We start from the raw sequence: 14,409 nt of genomic DNA on the forward strand, positions 1-14,409 counted from the left end.
AACACAAGTAAACACAAAATGCAATTTGTAAATGAAGGTGTTTATTATTAAAGGTGAAAAAAAATCCAAACCATCATGGCCCTGTGTGAAAAAGTGATTGCCCCCTAAACCTAATAACTGGTTGGGCCACCCTTAGCAGCAACAACTGCAACCAAGCGTTTGCGATAACGTGCAATGAGGCTTTTACAGCGTCCTGGAGGAATTTTGGCCCACTCATCTTTGCAGAATTGTCCTAATTCAGTTACATTAGAGGGTTTTCGAGCATGAACGGCCTTTTTAAGGTCATACCACAACATCTCAATAGGATTCAGGTCAGGACTTTGGCTAGGCCACTCCAAAGTCTTCATTTTGTTTTTCTTCAGCCATTCGGTGGTGGACTTGCTGGTGTGTTTAGGATCATTGTCCTGCTGCAGAACCCAAGTTCGTTTCAGCTTGAGTACACGAACAGATGGTCGGACATTCTCCTTCAGGATCTCTTGGTAGACAGCAGAATTCATAGTTCCTTTTATCACGGCAAGTCTTCCAGGTCCTGAAGCAGCAAAACAGCCCCAGACCATCACACTACCACCATATTTTACTGTTGGTATAATGTTCTTTTTATGAAATGCAGTGTTCCTTCTACGCCAGATATACTTGGACACACACCTTCCAAAGAGTTCCACTTTTGTCTCATCGGTCCACAGAATGTTGTCCCAAAAGTCTTGGGGATCATCAAGATGTGTTGTGGAGAAATTGAGACAAGCTTTGATGTTCTTTTTGCTCAGCAGTGGTTTTCTCCTTGGAACTCTGCCATGCAGGCCATTTTTGCCCAGTCTTTTCCTGATGGTGGAGGCATGAACGCTGACCTTAACTGAGGCAAGTGAGGCCTGCAGTTCCTTGGACGTTGTTGTGGGGTCTTTTGTGACCTCTTGGATGAGTCGTCGCTGCGCTCTTGGGGTAATTTTGGGCGGCCGGCCACTCCTGGGAAGGTTCACCACTGTTCCATGTCTTCGCCATTTGTGGATAATGGCTCTCACTGTGGTTCGCTGGATTCCCAAAGCTTTGGAAATGGCTTTATAACCCTTTCCAGACTGATAGATCTCAATTACTTTCTTTCTCAATTGTTCCTGAATTTCTTTGGGTCTCGGCATGATGTGTAGCTTTTAAGGATCTTCTGGTGGACCTTACTGTGTCAAGCAGCTCCTATTTAAGTGATGCCTTGATTGTGAACAGGTGTGGCAATAATCAGGCCTGGGTGTGGCTAGAGAAATTGAACTCAGGTGTGGACAACCACAGTTATAGTATGTTTTAACAAGGGGGGCAATCACTTTTTCACACAGGGCCATGATGGTTTGGATTTTTTTTCACCTTTAATAATAAACACCTTCATTTACAAACTGCATTTTGTGTTTACTTGTGTTGTCCTTGACTATTGTTTAAATTGGTTTGATGTTCCGAAACACTTAAGTGTGACAAACATGCAAAGGAACAGGAAATGAGGAAGGGGGCAAACACTTTTTCACACCACTGTATTAGGACATTGTCATTAGAGAAGATTGTGTCCAGGATAGAGCGGCATTTTGACATATTTAGGTTCCCAGGCTGCGTCAAAGATAGGCTCAACATTTTTAACCTTCATACATATCCACTTCCCGACCGGCGCACGCCGATGTATGTCGGCAGAATGGCACGGGCAGACAAATGGGCGTACCTGTACGTCCCTTTAAATTTACCGCCCTGCCATCGCAAGCATGCCGGCGGCGGCACGCTCACGTGCTGGTCAGGACCCCCGTGAGTCCGGTTGCGGGTCCCACAGACTCGATCGCCATGGGCATACCCGCGATCGTCTCACTGGGCGGCGGAACTGGGAGATGCTGTTGTAAACAGCATCTCCCCGTTCTGGCTAGCAACAAGTGACGCTGATCTCTGCTCTATGTGATTGGAGCAGAGATCAGTGTTCACTAAAAGAAAGCCCAGCCCCCAACAGTTAGTAACACGCCCCTAGGAACACTTAACCCCTACACTGCCACCCACTGGTTAACCCCTTCACTGCCAGTGTCATTTACACAGGAATCACTGCATTTGTATAGCAGTGATTGCTGTATAAATGACAATGGTCTCAAAAATGTGTCAAAAATGTCTGATGTGTCCGCCATAATGTCGCAGTCACAATAAAAATCACTGCTCGCTGCCATTACTAGTAAAAAAAAAAAAATATTAATAAAAATGCCATAAAACTATCCCCTGTTTTGTAAAAGCTATAACTTTTGCGCAAACCAATCAATTTTTTTTACCAAAAATATGTAGAAGAATACGTATCGGCCTAAACTGAGGGAAAAATGTTTTTTTTATATATTTTTGGGGGATATTTATTATAACAAAAAGTTAAAAATAATAATTTTTTTTCACAATTGTCGCTCTATTTATGTTTATAGCGCAAAAAATAAAAACCGCAGGGGTGATCAAATACCACCAAAAGAAAGCTCTATTTTTGGGAAAAAAGGGAAGTCAATTTTGTTTGGATGCCACGTTGCATGACCACACAATTGTCAGTTAAAGCCACGCATTCCCGAATCGCAAAAGCGGTCTGGTCTTTGGCCAGCAAAATGGTTCGGGGCTGAAGTGGTTAAACATGAAGGTAAAATACCTTCTGTGCTAATCACAGCAGTCACATGATCGGAATGCACACCTCCGCCTCCCAGTATTTAGATGCTCCTAAAGAGCCAGGAGGTATGGGAAGGGTTTAATTAAAAGAAAGAAAAAAAAATATTTTGTACCACAGAAAAGTGCAAGATTACAAAATGTAATTTGCACATAAAAATATAATTAAAAAATATAGCTTGGGTGGAGAATTAAAATCCAGAGATGATATTGTGAAGTCTAAGCTTCTAGAGTTTGTCTAGTAATGATTGTGGATTTATAATGTTTTGCTGTAAGCTTGCACCACAATATACTGTATTTATATCTCTCAATGATGAATTCTTACCTGTGCTTTTTATACAACTTCACAAAGCATGCCAGCCCGATCACACACACAATGACAGCAACTGTTATCCCCACAACCAGTCCGATGAGGGCGTGATGTATCTCATCTGCAGAGGTGATTAATATACTGTAGATCAATATTAAAATGTGACATCGGGCTAAATAAGAAATACTGCTACAGCTAAATAGGAAATATTACACGAAGGTCACTTAAATTGGTACTTAAAGTACAACTAAAAGGGAAACTTTTTTTTTGTTTTAGATAGAGTGGAGAGGGATTAGAACCCCTGTCAGTTGCTATCATGAACTGTGACCCTGTTAGGGAGATTCATCCTCTCTAATTGTCCTGATTTATCATTATCATTGAACTGAAAAGAAAATCCCAAATTTTGGCCTGTCCCCGGAATAGTAATAGAGGGGAAATATTTCAATGAGGACACCTGGTGACCTGGGGGTCCTCAAAGAATGTCCATAATTTGAAGGGGTTTCCTCTCACTTCCTGTTTTGTATATGGGACAGGACATGAAGGGAAATCTCCCAAATGGGACGCAGATGGCAAAAGATAAACTGACAGAGGTTTAAAACAGAGAAGAAAAACTCAAAATATTATTATTCTTACCGTAATTTTCCTTTCCTGGTGCCTATCCATGGCAGCATACCTGTGATAAGCTCCGCCCCAGACTCCTCCCCTCATGATAGTGAATGTATTATAAAATAAAGATCAATAGCCCCCATAGCATTCTTTGTCATATGGAGTACCAAGGGAGGGCATATATGCTGCCATGGATAGGCACCATGATACAATTTTTCATTTTCCTGGTGCCTCCATGGCATCATACCTGTGATAAAATAAATAGCTGAAAAACTGGGTGGGTAATGCTCATAAAGAAATTTATTAAGTAAACGCAAAAGCTAATTCAACTGGCCTTCTTCCGAACTCCACTGAAGTAAGTGCTCCTGGATCAACTCTAAATGTCTCATGAACGTGTTTGGAGAAGACCAAGTTGAAGCTCTACAAATTGTCTTCAAAGAGACATTAGCCCTTGCTGCCTAAAATGAAGAAACTGCCCTCTTTGAGTGGGCTTTAACTGCCGAAGAATCCATCCCGCTTGCCCTATATGCCCTTTGGATCGGCTTACAAATCCAAGAGGCAATCATTCTTGAGGCTGCTTCCTTCCCTTTATTCTTTCTCCAAGGGAGTATGAACAATTTATTTGATGCTCTGAAGGGCACTGTAACCTGTAGGTATTATCTTAGAACTCTGGAAATGTCCAATTCATGCAAAGACCCTGACCGTGGATCTGGAAAGGTAGGTAGTGCCCAAGCTTTCAAGAGAGTGAAACGGAAAGATACCTTAGGAACAAAACCGTAGCTCCACTCTATCTGCAAAAAAGGATGAATGCTCATTTTCTGCCCCAATACGAGAAAGAGCAGAAGATACCAGAGGAGTCCGGCGAGAAGACCCCCCAAGACAGAAGAAGACCCCCGGAGCTGTGCAATAAATTATTTTAAAACCTTGTGTTGTGTTTATTTAATTTTTTTTTCACCAGGTGAATGGGTAGGGGTACATTGTACCCCATACTCATTCACATAGGGTGGGGGGCCGGTATCTGGGGGCCACCTTATTAAAGGGGGCTCCCGGATTCCGATAATCCCCCCGCCCACAGACCCCGAAAACCAACGGTCAGGGTTGTCGGTAAGAGGCCCTTGTCCTCATCAACATGGGCACAAGGTGCTTTGGGGTAGTCAAAACTACTTTCTAAGTCCGCCGGACTTTTGGGGAAAAAAAGTCTGCCGGAGCCCACACACTGGTGGATTGTCCGGCGGACTCTGGTCCGATCGTGTGTACGCGACATAAGGATTAGTAAGTTGCAATAAATTAACAATTTTCATTATATTTTTAGGCACCGATCAGCATTCAATTCCTCCTCTTCTTCTTCCCCCATGGCCTCTTCCAGTGATTTGTCCTCGGGAACCAGTGGTGCTCCGTAGGCGTTCAAGGGGCTATGCAAGTATGCAGGCATCTGCAAGAGTTAAAGTGTGTGTTGTGTGCCTCCAGCAGAGTATACACCTGTATCTACCCTTTATTGCTGGTGTTCTCTAATACAGGCATCTGCAGGAGTTAAAGTGGGTGTTGTGTGCCTCTAGCATGGTATACACCTGTATCTACCCTTTATTGCTGGTGTTCTCTAATACAGGCATCTGCAGGAGTTAAAGTGTGTGTTGTGTGCCTCCAGCAGAGTATACACTTGTATCTACCCTTTATTGCCGGTGTTCTCTAATACAGGCATCTGCAGGAGTTAAAGTGGGTGTTGTGTGCCTCCAGCATGGTATACACCTGTATCTACCCTTTATTGCTGGTGTTCTCTAATACAGGCATCTGCAGGAGTTAAAGTGGGTGTTGTGTGCCTCCAGCACAGTATACACCTGTAGCTACCCTTTATTGCTGGTGTTCTGTAATACAGGCATCTGCAGGAGTTAAAGTGGGTGTTGTGTGCCTCCAGCACAGTATACACCTGAAGCTACCCTTTATTACTGGTGTTCTGTAATACAGGCATCTGCAGCATTTACAGTGGGTGTTGTGTGCCTCCTGCACAGTATACACCTGAAGCTACCCCTTATTGCTGGTGTTCTGTTTCTGTAACACAGGCAGGCAGCTGCAGTAATTACAGTCGGTGTACTGTGTCATCTGCTCAGTGTGCACCTAAAGCTACCCAATTGCTGGTTTTCCCATCTCCCTGCAGGCCATTACTATGTCTGGAAGGCCAACAAGGAGAGGCAGACAGTCACGAGCCAATAAAAGAGAGCAAGCAGGCTCTGTGTCTAGAGGCAAGAGTGCTGGTCATGGACATGGTGCATCATCATCAGCACGTGGCCATGGGACATGCTTGTCCTTATTTTCGGCAGCTGGACGTGTTGAGCCGCATAATGCCGAAGACTTGGTAGAGTGGATGACCAAGCCCTTCTCATCCTCCTCATCCTCTCTCACCCAGGCTCAAGGTAATAGCAAAGCAGCTGCCAACGTGTCCTCTTCCCTCGTCTCAATGTCATCAGTCACTCCTTCCTTAGACCCACCATGTCCTCCTGAGGAGTCTCCCGAACTGTTTGAGCACAGTGTTGGGTACATGCTCCAGGAGGATTCCCAGCGTTTTGAAGGCTCTGATGATGATACCCAGCTAGAGGAAGGCAGTAGCATGAGTGCAGAGAGGGGATGCTCAAAAAAACAGCAATCTGGCAGTCTGTTCCACCAGCTGCAGCATACTGCCAGGTTTGCTCCAGTGATGAAGAGGGAGGGGATGATGAGGTCACTGACTCCATGTGGATGCCTGATAGGAGAGAGGAGGAGGAGGAGGCACATCTCCAGCGAGGCAGGATGCCCTCCGGGGGCCAGCTTAGGGGCAGCACACCGACTAAATCACACCACAGAGCTCCGCCTGTGCAGGGCGCTGCCTCTGCGCGTTATTCCAAAAGTTCTTTGGTGTGGGCCTTTTTTGAGATGAGTGTATCAGATCGGACCACTGCTATCTACAACATATGTCTCAAGAGTATCTCGCGTGGCCAAAACATCAGCTGATTGGGCACCACATGCTTGACCAGACATACGTTGATCTGCCATGCAGCTCGTTGGCAAGCGTACCTTAAAGACCCACACCAAAGAACAAAGCAGACTTCTCCTTCCGCCTCATCAGCTGGGATCTCCAACTGCACTAGACCTTCAGTCCTCTCTGAAACCTGAACTGAGAGGAATGAAGGTGTAGAATTAGGTGTGTCACAGCCAAGTACTTGCGGGCACTCTGCTAGCAGTACACAGACGTCCGATTGTAGCAGGCAGATTTCCCTACCCCAGCTGCTGGACCATCAAAAGAAGTTCACTCCCAGCCATCCACATGCCCAGCGGTTGAATGCTAGCTTGGCTAAATTGCTAGCACTTCAACTGCTGCCTTTCCAGTTGGTAGACTCCGCCCCCTTCCGTGAGTTTGTACAATGTGCGGTTCCTCAGTGGCAGGTCCATAAACACCACTTTTTCTCATGGATTCCGGCTCTCTACCAGCATGTGGAAGGCAATGTCCATGCCTCGCTGGACAGGGCGGTCAGTGGTAAGGTGCATATTACCGCGGGTCCAGCAGGCATGGACAGGGATGTTACCTATCTTTCACGGCCCATTGGGTCACTCTTCTGGCAGCTGGGAAGGATGCAGGACAAGGTGCAGTAGTGTTGGAGGTTGTTCCACCACTACGCCTCCAAAATGCTACTACTGGTTGTGACACACCTCTCTCCTCCAGCCCCTCCTCTTCTTCTTCCTCCATGGCCTCTTCCAATGATTTGTCCTCGGGAACCAGCGGTGCTCCGTAGGCGTTCAAGGGGCTACGCAAGTATGCAGGCAAAAAGATGCCATGCCGTGCTTGCGCTAGTTTGTTTGGGGGACAGGAGCCACACTGGGGCAGATATTTTGTCAGCTCTGCAAGGGCAGGCTGAGAGGTGGTTGACACCATGCCAGCATAAGCCAGGAATGTTGGTTTGCGACAATGGCGCCAACCTCCTCTCCGCCATCTGACGGGGACAACTGACCCTGGTGGTGCAGCGGTTCTTGGTCAGGTAACCGGGCTTACAGGATGTCCTGAGGCAAGCCAGGAAAGTCTGTGTGCATTTCCGCCGATCATTTAATGCCAGTGCTCGGCTGGCCGAGCTCCAAAAGGAGTTGAACCTGCCCAAGAACCGCCTAATATGTGACATGCCCACCAGGTGGAACTTAACGTTGGCCATGCTGCAGCGGCTGCACATGCAACAGAGGGAGTGACACTGTACCTCTTGTCCACCTGTTGGAGCATACGCTGCGTGGAATAATGGACAGGGCACTTGAGGCAGAACAGAGGCAGGAAGAGGAGGACTTCCTTGCCTCTCAAGGCCCCCTTTATCCAGACAGTGTTCCTGCTGTCCCACCCATCACACAGGAAGAGGACGAGGAGGAGGAGGAGGATTGTGTCAGCATGGAGGTGGAGCCTGGCACTCAGCATCATCAGCAGCAGTCTTTTAGGGATGATTTACAGTCCCAAGAAACCCGTGGACTTCTATGTGGCTGGGAGGAGGTGGCTGCAGATCATGTTGTCCTTAGTGACCCAGAGGACTCCAGACCGAATGCCTCAGCTAACCTATGCTGCAAGGCCTCCCTGATCCTGCAAAGCCTGCGGAACAATCCTCGTATTCTTCGGATCAAGGAGAGGGACCGTTACTGGCTGGCCACTCTCCTTGATCCACGGTACAAGGGTAAGGTTGCGGACTTTATTTTGCCATCGCAGAGGGAGCAGAGGATGAGACATCTCCCGGAGGCCTTGCAGAAAGGTCTGTGCAACGCGTTCTAAGAGACTGGGAGGTTACAAACTCCTGGTCCTGGAAAACGTTTTTGCTGAGGCTTCGGTCAGTCACAGAAGGAGCGGTGGAGAAGGTGGCCGTCTGACCGATGCGTTCAGACAATTTTTTAGTTCGCAGCGCCAAGGTATGATCGATTCCAGCAACCATCGCCAGCGTCTGATTTAAATGGTGCAAGAATACCTAGGGGCAAGGTCAGACTTGGACACCTTTCCCACCGAAAATCCTCTGGCTTACTTGGTCTTGAGGATGGATCACTGGCCAGAGCTTGCACAGTATACAATTGAGCTACTGGCCTGTCCTGCATCCAGCGTTCTTTCGGAACGCACCTCCATTGCTGCTGGAGGCTTTGTAACCGATTACAGGGTGCGCCTCTCCACCGACTCGGTTGATCGACTGACCTTCATCAAGATGAATCAGTCTTGGATCACCACCAGCTACCAAGCACCTGAAGCTGATGTAACCAAATAATTTTTTTTTTAATGTCACATCACTTCAAGACTGCCTATACTGATGCTGAGTGACTGTCCTGTTATGTTGACTGACTATCCTCTTCCTCCTCAATGATCCTGCTGATAGCTTGGAAAAACCTTTTTGGTTCTGGGTGATGCCAATGGCTAAGGCCCAATTTTTCGGCCCCTTTTTAACAGGAGCATGTAATTAGAATTTTTGATGCAATGGTTTGCAGCAGGGCTCATTCCTGCACTCCAATTAGAGTATCTGGGAGAGGTTGTAGTGTCGTAGCACCAGCACCAGTGCCTAAGGCCCAATTTTTCAGCCCCTGTTTAACAGGGGCATGTAATTACAATTCTTGATATAATATTTCACAGCAAGGCCTGTTCCTGTGCTCACCGAGAGACACTGTGAGGACTTATAGTGTTGTGGCACCAGCACCACCACCACAACCACCAAAGGCCCAATTTTTCTACCACTGTTCAACAATGGCATGTAATTACAATTCTTGATATAATCGTTCACAGCAGGGCGCTCCAGCGCTCACCAAGAGTCACTTTGAGGGCTTCCAGTGTTGTGGCAACACCAACACATTAGGCCCCCATTTCTGCAGAGCATATAGGGCAGGCCCCTTCTTTCTAACATCCAACTTACAAACGTCTCCTACTTGCAAATGGAAGGAGACAACAGGAAGTGAGATGAAAAAAGACGGATGGCCAAAGAAATTATACAGGGGTCATAACCCTTCCGTATGTTTTCCAAAAAGCTTAAAAATAGATTTTTTGACTGGAGCTACACTTTAAAAATTTACCATTTCAAAATTACAAACAGATTCTAATTAACACAACAAACCTACACAGTCCCTGTCTTGTTTGTACCGCCTGTATTCTGCTGTTCTGAGTATATAGGGCCTGGGGGCCCCACTCCTTTCCTTCTTTTAATTTAGGTACAGGCTTCCTCTTAATATCCGTACAAGACCCAAAGGGGCTGGTAATGGGCAGGTGGGGCTACCCATGCTATTGTTCCTGAAAAAATTCGGCTAATCCCTAGTCCTCTTTATTTACTTTCGATTTTCTATAATTTTTTTTTTTTAGCAAAATTTCACATTTCAGCCCCTCAAGGATTACTCACCTAAATGTACTATTAGAGGTTCATTCAAGCTGCTGTGCTCCACTTGGCAGTAGACACTTTGCTGATCTACAGAATTTACATTTGATGACACTGTTATCTGGTAAGTCCCGTCTCCATTGGGTAGAGTCATGGTTGACAACACTTTTTCCATTTTATTTTCCTTCCACAAGCTTACATTGATTGGCTTTGGATAGAAGCCAGTGACCATACAGATGACCTCTGTACCAGATGTATCAAGTTTCTTGGTTATGCGGACCTGTGGTTTAACTGAGATATATAGAGGAAAGTCGATTAGAAAAAGGAAACTGGTAAAGCCATTTCCATGTTATGCTAAGCAGTTAGGAAATGTAGAGCTGAGAAAACAGGGCACCAGACAAAATGGTGGTGAGGTGGAGGGTAATAGCACAGCCACTGATCAGCAATATAAGGGTAAAGGAGTACAATTAAGGGCACATTTTTTCGTTTTTTTGGTAAAGTGAAGATGGATTAGAACATCTGTCAGTTTTTATTGCTTTCTGTTCTCTTGTTGGGGAGATTCAACCTTTCCATTTGTCCTGTTTACCATTATCATTGGAAGTCAAAATAAAAGATAATCTCAAATCTTGGTTTGTCCCCAGAAAAGTAATAGAGGGGAAATCTTCCAATGGGTACACTAGTTCTGGTGCCCCCAAGGGATTCCCTTTATTTGCAGGTATTTCCTGTAACTTCTTGTTTTGGCGATGGGACAGGAAATGAAGGGAAATCTCCCCAATGGGACACAGATGACAAAAAATAAACTGAAAGGGATTATAACTTCCTGCCTTATTTGATCTAATATGGGAAACAAGTGTTACAAATAGTTATATTTCCTTAACACTGCCACGAAAGTTTGATGTGGGGAGGGGAGGTTTAAAGAATGGGGCATTGCCACTGAATACCATTGAATGAAGGTTTAAATAACACTGTGGGAGTTATTATTTTGGCTGCTAGAATCAATGCCGAGGTTATTATTGCAGTCACTGGCATCGATGCTCAGGTTATTGTGGTCACTGGCACTAAAATTGTATAACAGAAACTAATTTTAAATTTTTTTATTCAAAATTTTCCATTTTTTTTCCTCTCTGCACCTGTACCTCTCCTCTTTTATATTCACAGTAAGAAGGAGGCCAGACCACAAGAAAGCCCACAAACGTACCTAGAAAAGAGGCAAAAATACAAACCCCTTCCACCTGGCTTAGGCAGCCAAGCTGGCTAACTAACTCCAGTTAACAACTGTCTGTACACTCACTTCTTTTTGTGTCTCCAAGACAAGAATTGAAGGAAAAGCTCCTCAATGGGCCATAGGCAGCAAAGAAAAAAACCTCCTCTGTTCAAATAAAAAAAAGGGATTGGTATTTGATATACTTAAAGTGGTTCTAAAGGCTGAAGGTTTTTTACCTTCATGCATTATGCATGAAGGTAAAAAACCTTCTTTGTGCAGTGAACCCCCCCCCCCCATCCTTACCTGAGCTACCTCCGATCCAGCGTCCATTGGCTCCTACTGCTGTCAATCACAGCCAGTGAGCCAATGAGGAGAGAGCAGGGATGGGACAGTGTCCTATGGAATAATGTATCCATAGAGCAACAGCTCAGGGGTGAGCATGCAGTGGTGCCACCAGGGCAAGTGGCTTGCTATGGGGGGCACTGCTTGAAGGGGAGGTGCCAGGAGTGCCAGAGGGGGACCCAAAAAGAAGAGGATCAGAGCTGCTCTGTGCAAAACCCCTGCACAGAGCAGGTAATTATAACATGTTTCTTACCATTTTAACCACTTGCCAACTGGCTCACGCAGATATACTGCGGCAGAGTGGCACGGGCAGGCAGAATAATGTATCCATAGGTTACTTCCCTCCCGCGGGCCTGAGGTGGTCGACATTGTTGCAGGAGCCATCCGTCCTGAGGGGGAGGCCACTGACTCATGGCCACCCCCTCACGATCGCTCCTGATGAATGAGAAGCTTCCTCTGCTTCTGAAATGTAAACAGAAGCAGAGGAAGTGATGTTACCTCTCCTCATGGAGCCTTTTTGTTCCGGCTCCAGAGAAAAGACATCAATGGGAGTTGCACCAACACTACACTAACACTAGTACACAAAGGCACATAAAACACTCCACGATCTTCCCCCCTGCACCCCCTGTCACACCAATAGCAGTTTTTATTTTTTTATTGATCACTGCATTGGTGTCATTTGTGCCTGTTATAAGTGTTAGGGGGGTAAGTGATAGGCTCCTTTAGGTCTAGGGTACCTCCTAATAAAGGTTTAACCCCTTGGTTGCCAGTGTCACTAATCAATAATTTTTCTGATCGCTGTACAAGTGTCACGGGTGATGCTAGTTAGCCAGTTAGCTATTTAGGTTCAGCATCAGTTTTTTATAGCGTCAGGCACCCCCATATACTACCTAATAAAGGTTTTAACCCCTGATTGCCCCCTAGTTAACGCTTTCGCCAGTGATCACCGTATAAGTGTTTCAGGTGACGCTGGTCAGTTAGTTTGTTTTTTATACCCACCGTTTATTACCCAATAAAGGTTTAACCCCCTGATCGTGGGTGATATCAGTTAGGTTTTAGGGTCAGTAAGGGTCTGTGTCACCCCAGGCAGCGTCAGATTAGTGCAAGTATTGCTAACACCCACGCACACAGCATACACCTCCCTTAGTGGTATAGTGTCTGAATGGATCGATATCTGATATGATCAGATCTATACTAGCATCCCCAGCAGTTTAGGGTTCCCAAAAATGCAGTGTTAGCGGGATGAGCCCAGATACCTGCTAGCACCCCCTGCCCAGCCCAGCTCACCCAAGTGCAATATTGATCGATCACTATCACTTACAAAACACTAAACACATAACTTCAGCGTTCGTGGAGTCGGGCCTGATCCCTGCGATCGCTAACAGTTTTTTTGGTAGCGTTGATACAGTTGCTGACAGCCTAGGAACTTTTTTACCTGTGAGTCTCACTAGTGTACCAATAAATTTAGAGCCCAAAATGACAAATCGAAGGTACACTAGTAAAGAGGCCTACACGTTTCTGAGCATGACAGATAGTGAAGAGGAAGTCACTCATCTGTCAAATTCAGCTTCATGACAGATAGCTCTGACGAAGGAGTTGTGGTCCCTGACAAGGTCAGGTGTACCAGACCCCGATCTTTTTGTGGAGAAACAAGAACTGCAGGGCTCTCATATGGAGCAGAAAAGTACTAGTGCCGTTCATCCTTCTGGTGAACTGGCAAGCACCAGTGGCCTAGTACACCCCGGTCGTAGTCAAACCAGCACTGCCGTAACACGTGGTGAGCTGGCAAGGTGGCAAACACAAGTAGTGTTCCGCTGCCACCAAGAAGACAAAGACAGGCCTGTCGAGCCCATAGTGCCCTTCCTGCTGCATTCGCCAATCCTAATTTTGAACCCACCACTTCTGCAGCACCCGGACCCCATTCACTGGCCAACCCAGAATTCAGGTGGAAACAGTTGATTTTATGCCACTTGATTTTTATTCGCTGTTTTTCACCGAAGATCTCTATAGATCTATTGTGGTCCAATGTAATTTATATGCTGGTCAATTCATCACCGCTAATCCCCAGTCCTACCTTGCCAGAGATTGGATACCAATTACGGTTTCCAAATTTAAGACCTTTCTGGGCCTATCCCTCAACATGGGCATAGTTAAAATGCATACGTTGCGGTCATATTGGTCCACTGACCCAATTTACCATATGCCCGCGTTCTCTGCCTCCATGAGCAAGGCACGATACAAGCAGATCTTGCCGTTCATGCATTTCAACAACAATGAACTATGTCGTCCTCGTGGACACCCTGGATATGATCGGCTCTACAAAATTTGGCCCCTCGTAAACCATTTAACCAACGTTTTGCAGACTTGTTTACTCCCCATCAATTTGTCTGTGTTGATGAGTCCCTGATTACGTTTTCTGGCCGCTTGTCTTTCAAACAGTATCTTCCCTGCAAGTGTGCCAGATATGGGGTCAAAATGTATAAGTACGGTGACAGGGCCACAGGCTATACATGTAGTTTTATAGTTTACAAGGGAAGAGATAGTCACGTAGAGCCACCAAACTGCCCAGATTACATAGGGAGAGCTGGCAAGATTGTGTGGGACTTGGTGTCACCCTTATTCAAAAAGGGGTACCACTTGTACGTGGACAATTATTACACGAGCGTGCCACTTTTTATTTTTTTTCATCAGATTGGTGCATTTGGCACCGTGCAATCTAATCGCCGGGGCTTTCCCCAGTGGCTTATAGAATCCCGTCTTAGGCTGGGGGAGAGAGCCTGCTTGAGGTGTAATAACTTGCTCGCTGTGAAGTGGAGGGATAATATAAATGTTTTCGTTCTTTCCTCCCTTCATGCAGACACAACGGTCCAAATTCCTACGGCAACTGGTGTTATGGAGAATTCCTTCTATGTCCACGCATATAACCAAAATATGGGAGGGGTGGACCTCAACGACCAGTTGTTGGCACCGTA

At 46.0% G+C, this 14,409-nt stretch overlaps 1 protein-coding gene across 1 annotated transcript in view; it reads right to left on the reverse strand.

The window, feature by feature from the left end:
• Positions 1–14,409, reverse strand: part of LOC143983834 (antigen-presenting glycoprotein CD1d-like) — a 40,052-nt gene that overhangs the window by 1,581 nt on the left and 24,062 nt on the right. The window contains exons 4-5 of the mRNA XM_077483934.1: positions 9,916–10,182; positions 2,966–3,071 (exon numbers count right to left, since the gene is read on the reverse strand). Coding sequence (XP_077340060.1) covers positions 2,966–3,071; positions 9,916–10,182 — 373 coding nt within the window. The remainder of the gene's footprint in view (positions 1–2,965; positions 3,072–9,915; positions 10,183–14,409) is intronic.

The sequence above is a fragment of the Lithobates pipiens genome, unplaced genomic scaffold, assembly GCF_037356315.1.
Source record: "Lithobates pipiens isolate NorthernLeopardFrog02 unplaced genomic scaffold, aLitPip1_a1.2 Scaffold_1, whole genome shotgun sequence".
NCBI classification, from domain to species: domain Eukaryota; kingdom Metazoa; phylum Chordata; class Amphibia; order Anura; family Ranidae; genus Lithobates; species Lithobates pipiens.